The sequence below is a fragment of the Podarcis vaucheri genome (genome assembly GCF_965113315.1).
Source record: "Podarcis vaucheri genome assembly, chromosome: 6".
Classification (NCBI taxonomy): Eukaryota; Metazoa; Chordata; class Lepidosauria; order Squamata; family Lacertidae; genus Podarcis; species Podarcis vaucheri.
Genome location: NC_138764.1, coordinates 49,948,599 through 49,971,883, shown reverse-complemented (window position 1 = coordinate 49,971,883; position 23,285 = coordinate 49,948,599). Strand labels below are relative to the sequence as shown.

At 41.2% G+C, this 23,285-nt stretch overlaps 1 protein-coding gene across 4 annotated transcripts in view; it reads right to left on the bottom strand.

The window, feature by feature from the left end:
- LRP8 (LDL receptor related protein 8) overlaps positions 1-23,285 on the bottom strand; it is a 203,104-nt gene that overhangs the window by 58,567 nt on the left and 121,252 nt on the right. For 2 of the 4 annotated variants that reach the window (XM_082225617.1, XM_082225619.1), the window contains exon 3: positions 17,017-17,139. In XM_082225617.1, the coding sequence (XP_082081743.1) occupies positions 17,017-17,139 (123 nt within the window). Of the gene's footprint in view, positions 1-17,016; positions 17,140-19,844; positions 20,205-23,285 lie in introns of those variants that run through there. The other 2 variants (XM_082225616.1, XM_082225618.1) reach the window with 2 other exon arrangements.

The following is a 23,285-nucleotide window of genomic DNA, read 5'->3' as shown; positions in this document are numbered from 1 at the left end:
GGTACTCGTGTGACTGGAGTTTCTGCACACCCTTAGGACATTCTTTGCAAACTCATGTTGTACATTTCTTTTCTTTTTTTAATCATATTTGTATGCTGCACCTCCACAGGAGAGCTTACATAGCATTTTGCCTATTTTTATCTCCACAAGAAACCTATAGGGTAGGTTAAGATGAGAGTTCATTACTGGAGCAAGTTTTATCCAATGAACTTCATGGGGGTGCAATGATTTGAACACTTGTCTCCCTGGTCCAAATCCACTACTCTATCCACCACGCCACACTGGTGTCAAATCATTTTACATTTCAGAAGCTACATACGGCTTTATACATCAGCTGGAATAAAGTACGGTGCTGCCAGTTCACCTGTATTCAGGTTCTATTCTTCTTCCTGGAGATGAATTGTACCATCCTGTGTCTGGAGCAGTGGTTCTCAAACATTTTTCTCTGGGCAACACTTTCAGAATAAAAATTTGCTTGCACTGCACCAATTTTTTATTGATAAGAAATATATTGGAAAGCAAAAAGAAGCAACTCCTAGCAGTGCTTGATTTATAGCACAGAGCACATCTTTGTTGTTGTTGTTTAGTCGTGTCCGACTCTTTGTGACCCCATGGACCAGAGCACGCCAGGCACTCCTGTCTTCCACTGCCTCCCGCACATCTACTTTATAATATAATCATGGGGCACCCAGAAAGTATAAAACAATGCAGCTACATAAGAACATAATTATTCACAAAATGTAATTATAAAAAAGTCTCTTACATATGTACCTTAAGTATGTATACAAATTCAATGAGGTGTGAGCTTGCTTTGCCGGGTACACGCATCCCCCCCTTACATTGAATCAACTCAAGCACAGCGCTAGGAAATCAATCAATCAATCAATCAATCAATCAATCAATCAATCAATTCAAACCTAGAATTGGCAGGAGAGAGCTGGAAAGTCCTCATGGCAGCAGTCGTCTGAGGTAGACTTTGAACTAAAGTTTTCATTGCTCTTCTAGATCAGTTCCCCAAGTCAACCTAATTCTCTTCCTCTGGCATTTCCCCCCGTTTCTTGTTCAGACAAAGTCTAAAATCTTAATTGGAATACGTTGACTAAAACCATCAGAATTAACCCACAGTGACAACCTTCTTTGCAAAGTTCTATTAGGCCTAGTCTACCATATTTCTCATTCCAGTTGCTTTTCCTCTATCAAAGCAACTCAGGCCTACTTGATTTCGTAGGGTTGCCATACTCTGAATAGCAAAAAAGAGGACACATTTGCCGACTTCTACTTTTAACTATGGATCGCTAGGACAACACTTATTTTACATAACTGTAAATGGAAAATGAGGACATATGGCAACTCGTTTCAGTGACTTTACTGCCTTTATTGCAGCTGTGCTAGTGGCCATAACTGGAAATCCAGCTCAGGCCTTAGATGTTCCAAAAACACCCCATCTCCCATACACACTGTATAAAAGTACTGAGCAGAAAATGAACTGATCAGTGTGTATGGACTGTGGTGGCATCAGTCATTCACTTAAGGAAAACATCTGTAAATACAACTCACACCTCTGAAATTTCTCTTATCTTGCATGCCAAATTTGGCATTGATTATAATTGTTTTTCATTATAAATTTTTATTTTACTTGTAAACACTAATATGTGTCTTCCTTGAGTTGGCTTTAGAGGTTACCTTCCTCCTTTGATCTCTGGATCAAATCTGACTGAGATTTCCTACATTTTACAGTTTAAAGAGGCATTGTAATATGTACCATAGACCACATATGAAGATAACTAGAGTGCACAAGACTTTATGCAGAACTATAACAGGTTCTGTAATATTGGAGGCATACTTGGATTGCTAGCATAAAACACTCTAATGCAAGATGTAGAATAATGCTTCAGTGAGCAAAGGGCATCTGCAATATGTGGATTCAACCCAGTCACATTGCTTAAGCACAGTGCAACAAATTCTATACTCTGTAACAGAGGCTGGAACTGGAGGACAGGTTTTCAAATTCATCTGACTAACTTTAGTCTATTCCAATTAGCCAACAGTAGATACACAAGCTGAATTATAGATGTCAGACATTGTTAATACAATACATCCATATCCAAGTGGTGAAGTATTAAGACAGGTGGGCTACCTAAACAGTTAAGAATGGTTAGTACCTGTTAAAAACTCATCATGAATATTCATGACATTAATTGCACAACCTTCCACTGCTGCAATAGTTGACGTTCATCAAGGACACAGCTGCTTCAGAATTTCTCTATAATTAAGATATGCTTAGCCATTTCTAAATATAACAATTAATTATGGCCTTTGAAGAATTCATGCTGCACCTTTCATCAAACTCTTCTTATCAAAAGAGAAGGAACAAACTTCATTTCACTGGTAAAACTTTTCTTAATTTTGAATTTTTGTATCTTTTGTTTCCCTGTCAATGATCGGGGTTGGGGGTGGGGATGCTGTTTACGGCCCACAGGTGGTGATAGCAGGGCCCACCCTGACAGACAGGACAGAGCAGCATTTTCTTAACAAGAATATAACAAGATGCAATTAATAATAATCAAAACACTATTTCCTCAAAGGACCCAGCCAATGAATCCTTGTCCATAAGACTCTTGATTCAATCTAATATTTGATCCCTGTATTCTTATAGGCAGCATATTTCCCAAAGGTCACTGGCCTCTAGAGAACCAGGTGTGCAGCCAGGCTTCAGCAAATAATGGCAAGTGTGGCACCACCCTCTGGCAAGCATGATACAGCCAGCCTTCCCTCCAACTTTGAAGCTGCAGAAGTGGGAAGGGATCATCTGGGAGTTTGTACAGTGATTCCTCCTGGCTCCAAACTTGGAATGAAGCCTGAGGTTTGTTTGGTAGCTGGATGGGCCAAGGCTCAACTGGCAACTCCACCAAACCATCTTTCCTATTCTTGAGCAGGAAAAGCAGACAAGTGGGAGGGAAAAGAACATGAGAAGAACTTTGCTGGATCAGGACAGGCCAAAAGCAGCCTGGCCAGCCTGATGCCCATGGGAAGCTCACAAGCAGCCCTCTCTCCACCTGGTATTTAGAGACATCATGCCTTGACAGACAGGGGGCAGGCGATTACCATTTTTGGTCTGACCTGAAAGGAAAGCAACAGAAGGCTACACATGTCAAAATTTTGCTCATACTGAACAATCAGGACTGTAGGGAAGAAACCTTCTTCCAACCTTGATCCACTTTCAGGGAGGGTGAAAAAATGGGCAAAAGAGCCCTGCAGGTGTGTTGTCAAGAACATTCAATTGCCCTTCATTCAGTGCCACTGATCTGCACAGAGGAACTGATTTCCATATGCAGGTTTGCTGCAGAACATGTGCTGGTGCACATATAGCATGCTATCACATCAGATAACGATACCCACATGAGGTAACCTGTCTGCACACCTTATTGGGGGATGGCTGGGATTGGCTAGTCTCATTTAAAGAGGATCCAGGGGGTATTTATACCTCTGCACACAATTCAAATCTACTGAGCCATAAGCATTTCCCCCTCCCCTTCCACTTCATGACTGTATTTATGGGTGAGTAAGAGAAACCCCTTGTAAACAAAATCACCTCGTTTGGCAAGGCATAGTAAAGCTGCTTGCATAATTCTGGCTTTCCCTTCCAACCTCTCCTACTCTGCCCACAGATGTCATAAAGCGTTTCACTTAGAATGATGTCCATGAAGTTAAATAAAGAGAAGGAAACTGACTTAGCAGTGTGTTTCAATAGCTGCAGACTGATTTGAAGGCTGCATAGAAATATAAATGTTACTGCATCCTCTATAAATGCATTACACTCCTAAAGCAGCTTATTTTAATCAAAGTTATCATGCCAAGAGAAGAAACATCCTGAGCACATTTAAATAATAATACCAGTTTATATTTTATCCCTTGATTCAGATTGCAACCATCCTTGATCCACTTATATCAAAAGCACTGTGACAGACTGAAACAATCTGTGCCAAACTGTGTACTGCCGGACAGTTGCTTGATGGACTGTGGTTTGTATGGGAAAATGGTCCAAATCCACATGCTGGAAAGTTATTGATGATTATTCTTCATAGCATTTGACACCAGTAAATTTATAAAATAGGAAAGAAGAATCTAGGCAAATACTACATAGAGAGCTGGAGATGCCCCTTTCCATAGCCATTGGAGGATCTTTTTTTCTAAAAAACTGAGTAATAAGCATTATGGAAAAGAGACTGTGGAATGAAATAGTGCCTGTCTTTGTTTGTTGTATACAATTTCAAGTATGCTACATCAAACAGGAAGCTGCTCGAACATGAAATAAGAAGTGACTGATAACATCAGTATTATCTGAACCAGGGGTGGGGAACCTCCAGGTGTTGGCTGGCTCCAGCTCCCATCAGTCCCAGCCAGCATAGACAGTAGCCAGGGATGATAAGGAAGGAGTCCATCATCTAAAGGTAAAGGGTAAAGGGACCCCTGACCATTAGGTCCAGTCGTGACCGACTCTGGGGTTGCGGCACTCATCTCGCTTTATTGGCCGAGGGAGCCAGCGTACAGCTTCCGGGTCACGTGGCCAGCATGACCAAGCCGCTTCTGGCGAACCAGAGCAGCACATGGAAACACCATTTACCTTCCCGGCAGAGCGGTACCTATTTATCTACACAAATTCCCTATACAGTGGTGCCCCGCAAGACGAATGCCTCACAAGACGGAAAACCTGCTAGACGAAAGGGTTTTCCATTTTTGAGCTGCTTTGCAAAACGATTTTCCCTATGGGCTTGCTTTGCAAGACGAAAACGACTTGCAAGCGTTCCGATTTTCCCCCGCTCCCCCCCTTTTTCTAAGCCGCTATTCCGCTAATAGCCTTTTAGCCGCTAATCCGCTAAGCCTTTAATAGCCGCTAAGCCTTTAATAGCCGCTAAGCTTTTAATAGCCGCTAAACCGCTAATAGCGCTAATAGCGCTAATCCGCTAATAGGGTTGCTTCGCAAGACGAAAAAACCACTAGACGAAGAGACTCGCGGAACGGATTAATTTCGTCTTGCGAGGCACCACTGTACCAATCTACTGACTAGCAGCACCTCTTCAGGTTTTCTGACAGGAGTTTTTTTATAGCCCACCTGTATGTGCCTGGGACTGATTCTGGGACCTTTCACATATAAAGCATTTGTTCTACCCCTGAGTTATGGTCCTCTTCTATAATACTTCAAAAGACAGTAGGATAGAAATTATTAATTAGTTATCTATGTTGAACTGGGCTAAGCCTATCCAAATGAATATTATAGCAACACTCTCAATTTCATTATTGCTATGCACCTGAATATAGCGGGGGGAGGGGAATCTAACAAGTTAAAAGCTGAAAATATTTCAGGGTAGATATAGAATACAGAAGTTATAGTAGAATTAACTTATTCTACCTAACCATGCAAGAGAAAATTAGCTAGTATATAAGTTAAACATTAAACATGAATTAGGGATAATTTGCATTTCAGATCATGTTCTGTTGTTTGATAAATATGTAATAATATACCTAAAATCATCATTTTAAATTATCAGCCACAGGTTACTTAGAGAGACTATTAAATGTCTATGCAGCTCCAGTAAACAATTCAGATTGCAGCTTTACCAGGGAGCTGTCCTTGGTCCTAGAACATCAGCTTTCATTCTGTAATGATCAGGAATGCATTCAACAACTAATGTGTATGTCTCCATACCATTTTTTTTTATTACTAAGGTATGTATGCAAGGGGTGTGTGTGTGTTCAGGGCACAGCATGTGTGAAAGTTGCAGAGTGGGTGGTAGCTTCTAGAGACACATTAATACATTACAGTATTTTTAAAAAGGAAAGAGAGACACATACTAAGCATGATTACTTCTGACATCTGTATATAACCACCTAAGTATATGTCATTTGACTGCATTACTCAGCTATCTTCACAAGTCAATTCCCACATTTTTGCTATGCAGTTTGATCCTTTCCTCTTCTAGAGCTGTGGAAATCATGTCTTATTTCCAAAGGTCCCTCTGCTTTGCAGCCTGAAGAATGTTATTGTCCTGTATAACTTTGCCCCCTTTCCCCATCCCGGCTTTTTAATCTACCATATTTTTCTCTCTATAAAACACACCAGACCACAAGACGCACCTAGCTTTTGGAGGAGGAAAACAAGAAAAAAATATTCTGGATCTCAGAAGCCAGAACAGCAAGAGGGATCGCTGCAGTGAAAGCAGCAATCCCTCTTGCTGTTCTGGCTTCTGGGATAGCTGCGCAGCCTGCATTCGCTCCATAAGACACACACACATTTCCCCTTACTTTTTAGGAGGGAAAAATTGAGTCTTATAGAGCAAAAAATACTGTACTTGTTCCTGAAGGACAACAGTTTACCTTGCTTCCTGAACGTTTTGCTAATCTTGTATATAGAAAGACTAGTCAATTATTTCCTTAATTTGGGAAGGCCCATTATGCTAAATGCCAAGATCTCCTTGCCATCAGAATTAGACATTTCCTCAAATGTTTGTATATCCAGATGGAATGGAACAGGTTTCCTTGGGAAACTATAAAGAATTTGCATTGCAGTCCTGCTTTCACTTGCAATTTGTGTTGCAGATGCCTACAATTCCTGAAACTAGTACAGTTTTTATAAATAATACAAAAGGTCTATAAATATAGCTTTGCTTATTAAAAATCGGTGGCATAAGGAGAGCTATATTTAAATTCTCCAAAATCTGTTTATTACATACAGTCCTTGGTTGTTGAGAGAGAGAAATTACAGTTCATGCCCATTTAAATTATTTGTGAAAGCCACATAGGATTTCATTTTTTAATGAGGCATTTAAATTATTGGAGACCACCAAACTTCCAATCTCACACTCAAGTGGATAAAAATTATTCACATATAGTATCTGAAATGACTCTATTTCTGACCACATTGAGTGATTGGAATGCTTCTCTACTACAGAACTGCACAGATGTCACGCAAGTTGGCTTGCTCCACTTTGGTCTTGATGGAGCAGAGTTCCAAAACTGAGTACCATAATACAAGTCATATTTTTTATTTCAAATTCTATGATGCTGCCATTTGTTACATGGGACAGACCATATAAGCACAGAATTAAGAACTGCTCTTTTTCTTCTAAAGCATACTGGGTTAAGTAAAGAAAATTCAGTATAGTGGACAAAGGTAGACATACATTCTAAATGTGGCAGAAGTAGTTTGAACTTCTCTTCTATGCTTGAAAACAAATGCATTGATATGAAACAGATTTCAGAACAGCTGTCTGTCTTCATCTATGACTGTTTTAAACCAGGGTTTTCAAATGAAATGAATGGTTTACACAGGAAAACGACATGATGTACAACATGATGTTGGTTTTTGTACTGGCATTAGGAGTTCCATGGTTATTTTGTCATGTGTAAAATCAGTACAGTGGTATCTCTAGTTGCAGACACAATCTGTTATGGGGTGCCGTTCACACCCCGAAAAGTCTGCAACTAGAGTGGCGCTTCTGCGCAAGTGCGGATTGTGATAGAGCACTTCTGCACATGCGCAAAGCGCGCAGAACGATTCTGCGCATGCGGCGAAACCCAGAAGTATACACTTCCGGGTTTGCCGCATACACAAGCTGAAAAGACACAACATGAATGCAAGACGAGGTATGACTGTACTAGCACAAAGTTTTAGGAGCAAAAAGGCTGTCATGGATGTCTTAGCTGAGATTCCTGCATTGCAGGGGGTTGGACTAGATGACCCTTGGCTCTCTTCCATCTCTTAAGATTCTGTGATGCTAAGGCACAGAATGGCTGCACAGATCCATGGACACTACAAAGTCCTTCGAACTGTAGCCCTTCTGTGAGGAAAAAGATCTTAAAGATACCAAAACATAAAACTATGTGTAAATATAATTAAACAAGACAAAACTCAGTAAACACTGGAAGAGGGATAGTGAACAGGAGACTCAGTTTGGCTTTGAATTTCTCTTCAACAGCCTCCTTTCCTCCTTTTTATACATTATGAAATTACAGCAAATGGGAGGTGGGGGAAGGGTATAATGTAAAAGGATATAATGTATTTTAAGTATGCGGTATTTCAATCCCTTTAAGACAAGCTCTTTACATTGCTGGTTTGTAATGAGATGTGCAAGGAAATGGCTTTTCATCAATTAAATGAGTGGATAATTATGGGGAGGAAAGGTTTTCATTATGGATTTTTTATTGGAAAAAAAAAGCAAATTGTTCTATTATACATTTTATACACCATCGCTATTAATAGATAATTAATATGCTCTTGAAGTCAAGACTGGATGTCGTTATGCTATGTTCTCTCTCTTTTTGTATAAACTGTTGACACAGATTTTCTATAAAGCGTAAAATATAGGAATTCTAAAGCCTTCAAAAGCTCACATTCTGGCACCACCCAGTTATAGAAGCTTATAATTGTCTATTGAGGCACCCCAAAACCTTCCAAGAGAACATTAAATGCAGAGCATGAAAAAACTCTACCAATAGTCCCTACTTTTCCACTTTCCATCAGCACTTTTTATTTTGAATTGTTCAGACTAAAGACAAAACACTGTGTCCAGTTCTGGACACCACAAAGGAGGACACTGACAAACTGAAGTATGACCAGGATTACCAAATCCTATGATGAATTGTTGAAAGAGTTGGGCAAGTTTTAGAAGGCTGTAAAAGAGAAGATTAATGGGAGGACATGGGAGTGGTCTTCAAATGAAGGGCTGTCATGCAGAAGATGGAACAGACTTGTTCTCCGTTGCTCAGTAAGGATGGACTAGAACAAATGGGTGGAATATAAGAACATAGGAAGCTGTCCTAGTCTAAGATATTGGTCCATCTAGCTCAGTGCTGTCTACAGTGACTTGGCAGTAGCTCTCCAGGGTTTTAGGCAAGAGATGAACCTGGGACCTTCTAGATGCTCTGCCACTAAGCTATAGTCCTTATCCCTGTGGAAATTGACAGGAAGCATATTATGGCTAAACATTAAATGGAGACCCTTCCTGACTATAATAGATGTTCAGTAATGGAACCAACTACCTTGGCAGGTGGTAGGCTCTCCTTTTCTGGTGATACTTAAGCAGAGGCTGGAAAATCATCTGCTAGAGAACCTTCACTGCAGACTAGACAACCTCCAAGCCCCTTCCCAACTCTACGATTAAGGAGCTACTTTAACCAAGAGAAGACCATGAAAGCTTATGCATCCTTAAGAACAGTTGTTCTTTATCCTGTGGCAATGCAAACGAGAAGCCACCCATGAGTCTGTGTCCAGTATGTACTTTCTGGATTTTTTGAGAACCCATACCTAACAACTGCACTCTCATTTTCCTACGTATTACCACCTGTAAGACAGGTCCCCAGATGAACAGATATAAAACTAAACCAACCAAACTAAGTGATCAAATGATCAAATTGTGTAGGTCTCAATGACATCAGCAGCAACACAGGAGTTAAATTGCCTTTCATGGGCTGGGAATTTTATTTTTATCCAGCTGCCTGATATCTGCTGGAGCAGGAAAGTAATACATTAAAAAGTTAATGCATTTCTATTGTATTAGTTAATGCATTTCCTTTGTACTGATGGAAAAATACTTTCCCTTTAGCTTTTCAATGACTGCATAATGAAAACAACCACCAAAAACAAGGGAAGCCTAATGTAGGTATGCCAGACAATGCTGAACTCAACGCATACACTTCTTTGCCAGGGTTGGTTATATTATTGACCTCCAGGTGTTCAACTATAACTCCCATCATTCCTGACAACTGGTCACACTTGCTGGGGCTGGGGCCCACCCCTGCTCTGTGGGAAAGAAATAACGCTATACATTTGTGGATTCAACCTTTATTTCAGAAGGTTACATTACCTCAAAGCCTTGACTTTAACTTACCAAGGCTATATGCCACATGATGGCACCTATGGCCAACAGGGCTGAAATGTGACTAATGGGCAGCTGAGTACTGCCTATCCCAACGTTCTCTATCAGTATCTGGGATTCAACAAGATAATGGAAAGGGCAAGTCAATGTATCTAAACAGCAAGAATGAGACATTGACTTGCCCATTCCATTCCACTGTCAGTCATAAGAGTGCCACGGCACTACCAACATCAAGCTTTTATATAACTGAATACGTGCAAAGAAAGAAGAGTCATATCCTCTAGAGGGAATATGCTCCTCTACCCAGTTTTTCATGCATGCTCTAGGGAACCACTCCTGACAAATATTTCTTCCTTTGCTTTTGGGAATCCACTTAGAAGGGATCAGAAGCTGCCTCATACTCTCACTTTAAGAATTGCTTCTGCACTGTAGATGTTTCTTTCACTGGTTCCACCCAAAGTAAGCATTTCACAGCTTCCTATCTACCGCCTAGATAGCCTCCACCACCAATGTAATTTGGATTGTCTTCCGTATCAGTCACAGGGTACTACATCAAAACAAGTTCCTATGACAACCAGATGATTGTCACCTGCTCCTTGCATGACAGAAGTCTTTGCCTCACCTTACCATCCAGGCAGACAAAGCATAAAAGTTTTAGATTCAGGTAGGTAGCCGTGTTGGTCTGACGCAGTCGAAATAAATAAAAATAAAAATTGTCCAGCAGCACCTTAGAGACCAACTAAGTTTGTTCTGGGTATAAGCTTTTCGTGTGCATTCAGAGATATCTGAAGAAGTTTTGAAAGCTTGGAAATGTAACCAGATTTCACAGCAACAGCAACAGCAGTGACCACTCAAAAACACACCTCTTCTGCACTCTAGCCACAAGTAAAGGATCATTGGCTCTTGAATATTCTTCATTAAGTACCATTAAGGTCAAGTTGTCATTGGTTACAGCTTGTAACTTTACCTATCCCAGTTAAAACTCACACACTTTTTGTATTCACTTACTGTTCTTGTGCACCATTAATCAAGATCTGTACATGCAGCCAAAGTTTTAATTGATTTACAGAAAATCATTCCTAGTCGCATTAAATCTCCTGTTCAGAGGAAGATGCCAAGCTTCCATCTATTACTTGAAAGCATACTGCATTTGCCACTACCAAAGCCAGGATTCTTCTGAAAGCAATGAAATAAACACCCCTTTCTGGAGACAATTATGTTAAACTTGTCATGATTTCTCTTCTCTATACAATAGCAGGCTGCCGGGGGTGGGGGTGGTCATTTAAAAACTTGATGCCTAAAACTTGTCTCAGTACAACCCAAAGCCTCTTCTGTCTTTAAAAATAGGATAGTACTACAATTGTAATTGCCAATACCCTCACATCCTCTAACCTTTCACTTGAATGGGTGCAAGATTCATAAAAGCTATAAAAGTGATCCTATCAAGCTTTTTACTGCTGTCCTTGTTTATGAACTACTCAAATGCATTAGTGGAATAACAGAAATTTGACACTGCTACTATATTCATAGTATTTGAAGAACAAACTCTAAAAAGAACTGACTTAGGGAAGAATTGCAAGGGCAACATAAACTTTGTTTCATTATAGCATAGTATGAGAGAAAAGGGGTAGCTGAAATACTGAAGGGTAAATCTACATGCTACTAGGCTCAATTAAAGGTGTATAAGGCCTTAACTTGGAATCTGGATATCTGACGGAATCTCTTTCTCTATATCAGTGACCCCAGAACCTGAGATCAACTGGGGAGGGAGGTCCTGCTTACAGTATCACCATGAGTATTACTTGCCATGCTAGACACCAGACAGTGCCTCCTTAGCGAATTTGCCCCAACTTAGGAACACTCCTCCCCTAGATGTACAGATGTCAGTGTTGTGGCTGGCCTCCTGTCATCAAGTCAAGACCTATCAGTTCTCCTTGGCTTCAGGAAAAGTTGTTTAGTTTGCCCTGGTGCTTTAGGTTGCCCTATTCTATATTGTTCAAATTATATCTGGTTTTAATCTGCATTTTTATTGTTGGAAACAGCTTTGGGACCTTTGAATGAAAGTAGTCTAAAAATCTTATACATCTATAAATAATCAGTCCTGTAGAAGACCTGCATGATGACTCCAGGAAGAGTTCCAGCTTAGTCTTCACCCCTTATGTATGGAAATCTTATGTCTAGGTCCTTTCCCCAGGGAGGATCTTGTCATACTATCTGCCATTAGCAGACTAAAGTGGCATGCATGCCATAGGACTGTTCACCTAGGGACCCTCTTTCTTTAGCTAAAACAGAATTTGCACTGTTGAAGACCAACACATAACTCATAATTATGAAAAATAATAATCAGTGAAATAGACATGTTCTAGGTTTAATCCCTGATTTCTACCTGAGTTCCTTGGTGAGTTGCTGCCAGTGAAGAGTAAAGCTGCCAGTCAAAGCAGCTGGTGTTGGACTTCAGCTCTCATCAACAGGAATATGTTATTTAACTCTGCCTCCCATCAGCCCCAACCAACAAGGCAAATTGTCAGGGATGATGGGAGTTGGAGACCACAACATCTAGAAGGCACCACATTGGCTACCCTCAAACTGGACAATACCAGGCTATGTGAATCAAGAGTCTGACAAGCAGAAACTTAGTTTCATAGGTTGCTGACTGTTTAACCTGCTCGGTTGTTTTTCACTGTCCTATATGCTTGACTGTGCATTTTAACATTAATTGTTGTTTATTTTATTATTTGTTCTATACCCTACCCTGGTCTCTATATGGTATCTGCCTTCCCCAACCCAGAGTGCACTTCCAATCAGCCTCAGCTAGCACAGCTGTACTGCCTGGAGTTGATGGGAATTGTGGTCCAAACCATCTGAAAGGCACCAGATTTGGGTCAGGCTGGTATAAAGGAAGGGCGAGTTATAAATGCTTTAAATACATAAATACATTAGTTCATATAAATGTGCAGCTTAACTGAGCCGATTGCTGTGGACTGATGACTCATTCATCAATGGTTGCCTGCTATATCCTCTAGTGAAATTAATATGGATTCATAAAAGGCTATAGTGATTTCCCCCCTATTCTTTCTATTTATGCTCCGGGTCTTCAGATTACATTTGCATAAAGCAATTTCTACTGTTTTCTGTTAGAGCATTGTGTGTAGGTAATAAGAGGGAAAATGGATGGGGAAAGTATGCAGCTCACATCCTTGGATTTCATTATATACACATGCACACATAAGACCTTTGGACTCACCTCTTGTACTCACTTTTTGTCCTACCCCTTTGAGCTTTCACTAGCACTATCACAATTCGTTAGCCAATATTATATTTCCTAGAGCTTTTATTTTATTTTTGACCGCACACAAAGATCTCTGGGCTAAATAAACACAATTCAATATTTAAATCTTTACCTCTTTAAAGTAAGATGGAACTCATTTAGAAGACTTGTCATTTTTAGTAAAGTAAAGTCTCTAGCCCTTGTGCATATGAATAAACATGTGAAAATATACTGCCTCAAAAACCAGAGGCAGATTAGTTTCAGTTGTCCAGAGTAAGACTCCCAATTCTTCATTTAACTTGTTGTCGGTTTATAGATTTAAACTGTCCTCAAAGACTCCTGGTGGATCACCATATTTCTTTATCCAACTACTATTTGCAGTTTACAGACAGAAAACTCAGGTCAAAAGGTAGTGGTTCCCCTAGGAGACTCAGTGGCTAAAGTTAAGGGATTCTCAAGTTCAGAACCAATCATTTTCACACTGGATCGCACCAGTTACAAAAACAGCTGCCCTTCTGATAAGCATGGTGCAGTCACATGATTTAGTGTAGATGCATGTGGTGGATCTCTGTGGTAAAGCTCCCCACATTTGATAATGCAGTTGTGTTTCTGTTTATGAAGTGGCAAATCCTTCCACAAAGCTGCCTACAGAAGCCTTCCTCAACCTGCTGCCAACTCCCATCATTGCCAATGGTTAGCTCTGTAGACAAACTGTAATTAACCGAAGGTGCTATCCATAGAGCTGTTGTGCTGGGATGGCTGTGAAACACTGGCGACTTTATGAAGCAATTGGAAAATTCACATTAAAGGCAGGAGGAAATAGCTTGCTCAAGGAGCCAACCAAGAAGTCCACAGCTAAGCTGGAGTTGGAAGCCATATCCAAGTTTTTCCGCTCAATGCAGCTTTCCTGCATATTTCCAGAACATAATATGAGTCACAATGCACTGTAAGCTCCAAGGTGAAATGGAAGCCTCTTGCAAGACTACTAAGCCAGAGGCATGCAAGTATAACTGAAGCCAATGCTCAGGTAGCTGAAGGCTCAGCCTTTCTATAGCGCAGGCTGATCTTCTTTACAGGAAGAGTTGCATCGCTGGCTGACGGAGGTCAAATGAAATCCTCATGGACCTCACAGTGAACTGTGCAGTCTAAACATAGCTGCTTCAGGCTAGAGAGATTTGCAGGCAGGGAATTCTGGGGAAGGAAACTGCTAAGTTAATTTAAGCCCATCCAATGGGAGAGTGGCATTGCATTAATAAGAAGACTCTGGCTGAGAGGGAGCGAGGCAGGCAGAGACCAAACCCTAGTGCATTATAAATATGTTAATGTCACAGCTGAGATGATTACGTTGATACTATGTGTGGCTGCTTAGAAGACGGCTTTGTTAGGAAGCAGTGTGTATCTTTCCTAATTAGGCAGCAATGCAGAGTTGGCTAATGAAATAAAGAGGAAAGAGGGTGGATAATTGTACATTCCTCTCTGCACTGCACACTGACAAAGTCAAACAGACCATCTTCCCTTTTGCTAGGAGCATCCATCCTGGGGAAATACACTTAAATGGCATATAATTGAAAATTCAATGCACAGTCTTCAATGGACTTAGACAGGTTGCAGCACATGGTGGCGTTCGGGGGGAGTGAACAAGGTTGGAGGGAATGGGACAGAGGAGCAGGGCACCTGTTTTGCTACCTTGCATATGTTTAACATAAAATTGGCTTATAAATTAAATATAATAAGTCATCACTGGGCAATTGCATATCCTTATTGGAGCCTATTCAGTTTCTTCTAACAGGAGAATGTCCCAGAAGACCCAACAGGGTTGTGGTAGCTTGAAGAGATTAGCTATCAGTTAATGAGAGGAATATATTAGCACCTTAAAAAAAAATAGTGTTCTGGGGCCTGTGTTGCCTCTTTCTCTTCAGATTCTATGCTGCAAACCCATAGTCATGTCCGCAGCTGCACTCTAGCTGGACACATGCACTGCCCACTTAACCATTTCCTGCTCTTTCCAACCAGCTGTTTTGCTGGTCTGGGCATCCAGTAATGAATAATGCAGAATGCTTCCTTTACTGATCACACACACACACACACACACACACACGGCACCAGCATTCTCTACCTGATGCTTCCATCTGGCATGATTAAAATTTTTTCGTCTTGCGAAGCAACCCTATTAGCGGCTTAGCGGATTAGTGCTATTAGAGATTTAGCAGCTATTAAAGGCTTAGAGGCTTAGCGGCTAAAAGGCTATTAGCGGCTTAGAAAAAGGGGGGGGAAGTGAAAAAAATCGCAAGACTCGCAAGACGTTTTCATCTTGCGAAGCAAGCCCATAGGGAAATTCGTCTTGATAAGCGCATCAAAAAACGGAAAACCCTTTCGTCTAGCGGGTTTTTCGTCTTGCGAGGCATTCGTCTTGCGGGGCACCACTGTATCAGTAAATGTTTAATAACTCTCTAAAATCAATGGGAAATAGATGATCTGTCCCACAGGATGAGAATAACAATATGGTAAAAGGTATTGAAGCAAAGCTGAGTGTTTCCTGACACTTACAATAATGTCACATTTGCAATTGAGTCTATCCTGCTGGGGAAATTTGCCACATTTGGCTTCCATGTCAGTTATTGCCTGCAAGCATTCTTTACTTAACTCGAAGTCTCCAGCTTGCTTGCTTTGTGCTGCCCAATACAAGCACAGCTCGTGAAATGCCATGCTGTCTTGGAGAGCTATTATAATGCAACAGGAGAGAGATGCAATATGGTACAGTTTCAAAAGGACAACATGTAACCTGAAAAAGATTTTTGAGGTTGATTCCTTTCAGGGTCAAAAATAAAAAAAATCCTTCCAGTAGCACCTTAAAGACCAACTAAGTTAGTTCTTGGTATGAGCTTTCGTGTGCATGCACACTTCTTCAGATACCTTTCAGGTACCTTTCAGGGTGCCACTCAAAGCTAATGAGATCTAAAGAAAAGCCCCTACTCAACATAGTGGCTCATGACGGAATTAGACAATAGTACTACTATTTAAGGGCATGACAATTATATAAAAGAGAGGAACTGGTGAAATTCCAATAATTCCAATCTAACCATGAGAAGTGGAAAACATTTGCACCGGTAGTCTTCCACTTGCACAGCTTTTTGGGAAATAACATAAGCCCAAGGAGATTTAAATTACAATCTTCTGGAAAAAAAAAGAACTGTCAGCAATGAATGGTGGGTTGTGTGTTTTTTTAGGTGAGTGCATATGCAAAGCAATGTCTGAGCATAAAATCTTCCTTATTTTGAATCCCATAATCACATTTTTCAAATGAAATTCTCTACAGAAACAAAAGGAGAAAGCTTTTATTTATTTAATAAAATATATATTTATATACCGCTAAACTCTACAGAAAACATCAAGTGGTGCACAACAAATATAGAATCACAATAAACATAATTAAAATATAAAAGTGGAAAATGTCATAAGGAACTGGCTAGTCACATAAAATTCATCCAACTGAAAAGCCCCGCATTTTGGCCTGGCCCCCTGGCAAGTGGACACGACTTGGCCAAAGTGACATGTTGGGACAACTGGAGAGGTTTGGCAGGCTTAATCAGGCCCACAAGCCAAAGATTCCCCACCCCAGGCTTAGGGTTAGCTTTGCAAGTTTCTAGAGGTCCTGAGTAAGAGGCAAGATTTAACTTGTGCACAACATATAATTTGTTGTCCTCAGCCAGACATAATAATAAAACCACATCACTGATTGCTTTCAGGACAGCGGTATGGAGAGGGGGAGCTCATATGCATGTGCACATGATATATAATTTCTATTTGTTTATCAGTCCACTTTCCAAACAACTATAAAGCTATGTTCCATAACCAGTTAGCAGGAGTACTCACTACATGAGGCTTCGGATTCATCAGACCCATCTGGGCATTCCTCTTCACCATCACATTTCCACCTGGAAGGAATGCAGTGGCCGTTGTTGCAAGTGAAATCACTTTCTGCACAGGTCTTCTTGGCTGAAAGAAGAAATAGGGAATGTTAGACCGTTGGATTCAATCCAACACAATTATTTTCCACTAAGTGCTTCTCAGAGTAGAGCTGTAAAAATAATGGATGTTAGGGTAGTCTTGCCCATTATCTTCAATAGGTTTACTCTGAGGAGAACTAACAGTACACACCACCTATGATGTCTGTCCCTCATTTGATCTTTCAGACCAAACATGCAATTACCTCTTTGATGAAAAAGCTCTAAGACTCACTGATTGCAAGGATAAGGCAGGACAAAGGTAAAGGTAAAGGTACCCTTGCCCGAACGGGCCAGTCTTGACAGACTCTGGGGTTTGTGCGCCCATCTCACATCTATAGGCCGGGGGCCAGCGCTGTCCGGAGACACTTCCGGGTCACGTGGCCAGCGTGACAAAGCTGCATCTGGCGAGCCAGCGCAGCACACGGAACGCCGTTTACCTTCCCGCTGGTAAGCGGTACCTATTTATCTACTTGCACCCGGGGGTGCTTTCGAACTGCTAGGTTGGCAGGCGCTGGGACCGAGCAGCGGGAGCGCACCCCGCCGCGGGGATTCGAACCGCCGACCTTTCAATCGGCAAGCCCTAGGCGCTGAGGCTTTTACCCACAGTGCCACCCGCGTCCCCCAGGTAAGGCAGGATACAAATATGAATTTTAAAAATGTAAACCAGCTTATTATTGGTTTAACTTTCATGGTCTCAGCCACCGTGGCTGGCTTCACGTTTTCCCCCACAGTGTGATTTTTGCATAGCACGCACACCTCATGATTCACAATATATTGCCAGGTCAAAAATTATGAAACTGATATCACAATATGCACTTCAAAATGGTTTTGGACAATATATCACCCAGCCCTAGGGCAGAACCTGCATTCCAAGTGAAACATTTATCCTGCAAGACTGGATCAGGTGAGATCATAACAGCATTCACACACTCACACAAGATACCTAATTCCTGAAGCGTCCTTATACTTTGGAACTGGGTACTGAGATGTTATGATAAAAGTCTCTCAGCTCTTGCAAAGAATTACAGTTCCTAGGATTTTAAAGTAGTTTATATTTGTTGCACAGACATGCCTGAGTGAATGATCTGGTGAACATGAGCTTAACAATAGCTGAAGACAGAGATTAAGTCTCTCTATCCTGATGCAAACACTCAACATTAATGCAGCTTTGGGACTGAAAGAGTTGTTGCCATGCCTTGCCAAAGCCCACCACTGGAGGCATGAACAGTAAAACCACTAGAAAAACAGAGAGAGGCACAATTATGGTACGTAGGATGAAGAATGATCACTGGCCCACTTGGTAAAATATTAATTTTGTTATACCAAAGTCAACTGACAAGCTGTAAAGGAATAGTATGTCAACAGAGAGGCGGACATACAGGTGAAAAAGGGTGTGTGATGGGAGCATTAATTTTCTGATTCATAAAACATGCAGTTTCCTTGCTGTGGCATCCCAAAAATAAATGCTGTAAAGCCTCATCAAACATAAACATAATCTACTCAGACAGGCATTCTATAAGAACAAAGTATATTTGTTTTCCCTTGCATACAACATATGAATTTGACAATAGCAGGTATTTACTTCAGTGACACCAATAATGGCTCTGTACTAATACAGAACAATTTAGCTAACGGTCCATCAGTATGATGGTCTGCAAGTTTCATTCTCCTGTAGATTCACTTTCTTGTTCTCACACAGCATTTTCTACTTGGTCTTAGTATCTGCTCCCTCTTGATGCCATTGGCTGAACTGCTTTGGCGTCACAGTGACATTCTGCAGAAAGAAGTGTCACAGACCCTCTAGCTGCTATTGGCTTAATTATTTCAACATCACAGAAGAGCAAAGGTGGCATAAGCCAGGCAGCTGAGTACTTAGGGCATCTGAAGAAAAATTAGAATCTAAACTTCAATGTCCATGAGTGATGTTTGCTGAATTACATCCTTTCATTTCGTTTTTATTTTTTGTATTCCATGGATTATCAAATAACACCTCTGGTGCAGACTGCTCCAGGTGCTTCAGAGTCTTTGTACAGAAACAGATAGTGCATAATGCTTAACTTTGTGCCGGCACTGATTTTGAAACTGGACAGCAATATGAGCCATATCCAACTTACATCATTTTAAAGAAGCCCGCTTTGAGCAGACAGCCAATAGCGGAATATAAACTCGGTTGTGAAGGTATCTCCAGACATTATGTGCATGGTGATATAAATTGTCTGCTAAGTTAGACAATGGGAAATTTCAGCACACAAGGAAATACAAAAATAAAATAAAATTGCAGGTATTGGTATTCTCCCTCTTGAGCTGTGTTAAGATACACTGCGGGCTGTACCTTAAATTTCAGAGTTAAGGATAGAGTTGGCTTAGCATTTATTGAAAAACGGTTGTATAGCTCTCAGATTGTACACTCACACGCTTGCCTTTGAATGGACTCCCATGTTCAGGATCAAAAGTTTCTTCTTAGGGAAAGATCAAAAGAATTTAGATAGTACAGCATTAAAGTCTAATGGCCTTCATAAAGTATGCGGCCAGTAATTTTTCACATTTTGTTTGATCTGCTTCAGCCTTAAGCATCTAACTTATGATAGTAACATTGCACCCAAGGGGCCCGTTATGTCTGCTTCCAGCCTGCCACTGCCAAACCTATTTATTCACCTTAGTCTGACAAAGCCATTTCCCCATTGATCTACTCACACAAGCCCAGGCCTGTGGCTTTGAAGCAAGGGACTGCTGCCAGCATCAGGGTCCGTCGACATTCCTGAGTGATGGAGATATGCAGCTCCTTCAACACACAAACCTGCTGGCAGCAGATGGTGTCACTGATTGCTTTGTTCCCTTGGCACTGTTTTTTTGGAAGCACAACTAATTTATTATGAGAAATCACAAAAGGCGAGAAGAAATACATTGTTGACAATGAACCACAAGGTGGCCTTTGGAAGATGTTAATATGCTTGATGTGCATCCCCACAATCAGACAGGCTGAAGCATCTTCTCCTCTGCAATGTCATATGTGCCAAGCCAACATCTGCAGATTAAACTGCAGGGACAAACACTGCTGGTAAGCAAACTGACCCAGGAGGTCTGGTATTCTGTGCCAGATTAATAGAGGAAAAGAAATCCATACGGTCTTTCATCTCAACAGAAGCCATCTAAATATCTCAAAAGGACACTGCAGAGACACATAAAACTCCCGGGCTGTAATTATTCCTACCGCAACAGAGTTCAGGGATCTTGAAATGTGAACACACCCCCAGCGTGCAAATCCTTTCTCTTAATTAAAACAAATATATTTAAACAAATGCCGCTGAATATGATTAACCTTGGAAGATTTCACACAGGCAATTCATTTGCTACCAAATCACTAAATATAACGCTTCTCGAGGGAAAGTGTAGGCCCTTGGCAAAACTATACTCGTGGGCCATTTCTTCATTATTATTATTTTTACTGTTTATCACATTTCCATGTCACTCATTTGTATCTGAATTACTTTCCCATAATTATGTCATCCTCATAATAAAGCTGTGAGGGAGGAGACTGAGACCTCCCATGTTATAGATGGGAACTGAGGGTGGGGGAGAACAACTTGCCTGCTCATCTAGGTTAGCAGCAACGATGCTAATGGCAGAAGGGTGGCTCCCCTCCCGCTGCTACTATTTGTTGCTGTTGAGACTGTATCTGCTGCTCAAGAGTGCAATATAATGCATGAGATTAGAAGATATTAATCCTTTGTAATCATCATTTCCCTAAACTGTGTGGAAACCAATTCAGCTAGGGAAGAACCAGAGAGATTCCTTTGCTACTCAAAACAAGTTTCTAATGGCTGCTGTTTGAAACAAAGATAACCTGTATGTTATGTACTGAGCTGACTCCTAGAACAATAGGATCCAGAATGCAGAAGTCGGATTCGTCCGCAGGAGCAGCCAATCAGGCTCCTGGATGAAGTGAATCAGCAACCTGATTGACCTGCAGGAGCAGCCCGGAATTAGCCAATCACGTGGGGCCCATTGTGTAAATAATGTATATATAGCTAGATGTTTTGGGGAAAGATTCATTCATTGCTACTATGAGCTGAATAAAGAGCATGAAATTCATACTCGACTCCGAGTATATTTCATGTATTAACATTTTCAGATGAACTTTGCAGAGCAAAGAGCTGGTGATCAGACAACATTTGATGTGGCAGTAAGACAGCATCCTTGAATAGTATTAGGAACTCAGATATATAATGGCTTCTTAAACCTAGGTTACAGTCACCAAAATGGAATGTCTAGTTGCCATTTTGGGGCAAGATGGCTTTAAAGTCTTATTTTTCGAATGATGGACTGACTGTGATTGATTATCAGTTAAATATCTGGCTAGCGCAGACGACAACCTTCAGCTAGGTTAAGAACTTTGAGAACTAAAAGAAGAAAAGCCACTTAATCCAGGGACAGTTCTTATATGTTTTGGCCTTTTCCTACCTATTTTTCTTAATGGTGACACGGACCGTTTGTAACCCCAGGGCAGTGGGGTAGGGCAAGCAAAGACAAGCTACAGCAATTAACCATAACACTGTGCACTATTCCTGCCCAACCACCAGGAGTAGAAGTTTTTCAGGACCTCCTCCACCAGGTTGAAGAGCTCAAAGTCTCCGCTTTCCCAAATGAAGGTGGGCTGCACAAAGCAGGAGTGAGAGACAGCAGCAGGGCCTGGCACCCAGGGAGTTTTGAACACTTGGCTTGAACTCAATTCTTTTGTCTTGATTTTTGCTGTGCATTTTTAAAAATGTATATTTATTGAAAAGTTGCAATTCTGAACACATTTACCTGGCGGTATGCCCCATTACACTCAATGTGACTTAATTCTAAGGATGCGAAGGACTTACTTCGAATTGCAGCTGACTATTTTTTTTTTTTAAATGGAAGATAAAATTCCATTTATGTTTATCCATTTCTTATCAGTTAATCATCTGTGCATCATAATGAGCTTTTTCCCAGCTGCCAGTTTAAACGTTTTAAACACCAGGAATGCTGAATATTAAATTGTATATGAAAATTGTTTTATCTCAATTGATTTATCTAAGGAAATGTACATCATAGACTTGCCCAATATTTCCTCACATAGAAAGGTAACATGGAAAAAAATGAAGAAGTGTGCATGCACACGAAAACTCATACCAATAACAAACTTAGTTGGTCTCTAAGGTGCTATTGGAAGGAATTTTTTTTATTATGGAAAAAACAAGTGAGCTCCATGGAAAAATATAAGCTGTAAATATAACCTTTCTTTGTCTGACCTACTCCTGCCAAGCTGCAATTCCTTTCCTCCGCCAACTCCCCCCACCCTGCCATCCCATTGGCTAAAACCACTATATACCCAGTAATTGACAGGGGTCTACAAATGCAATTGTCAGATCAGTTTACCTTTTACTACAGGTGTAATGAGTTTGTTTGTTTTTTCAGCTGCCAGCCATGCTGGTAAGCAGATGGTGCCTCTTCAAGAATGTCATCAGCCTGCCAGAGTCAGAGCCATGCATTGGATGGGTTGCTAGAGATAGTCACCCCACTTACCACTCCTTCCCTGTTAAATCCATTGTCAGGAAACAGGTGCAACCCCCCCTCCCCACAAAAACACAACCCTGCTCAGTTTGGCTTTGTTGTTCCTGGAAGAGAGACATTTGAGCTTCCCTGTTGTGATGGGATGATGAGCTGCTTGTGCGTAAAATCGTAGTCCCTCAAGTCCACAAACCTCTGTTGCTCAAGTCCACAAACCTCTGTCTGTTACAGAGCCCCTCAAACATGGCTCCTCTAGTCACTGGCAGATTCCGACAGTGGCTGCTTTCGGAATCGCTTCCAACATAAAAGCTCCTTAACGGAAACACGTCTTCTTGACTCACGGCGTGACAGTTTCCGGCGAGGAGTGGGTCTCCCTATGGGAGGTCCAGAAACCTCCCCACTGTTCTCGCTGGACGTTTCCCTGAGCCCTCCCTCTTGCTCGCTTTCCCTCAGAGACCCACCTCTCTCCCTGCTGGTTCCTGCTTCAGCTGCAGGGTCTCTCCCAACCTCCGTGAGCCCTTCCACCACCTGTCCCTCCGATGGCAGTTCCCTGACATCCGTCTTACAAGATATTACCAAATTGGTTACCCTCAAGATCAG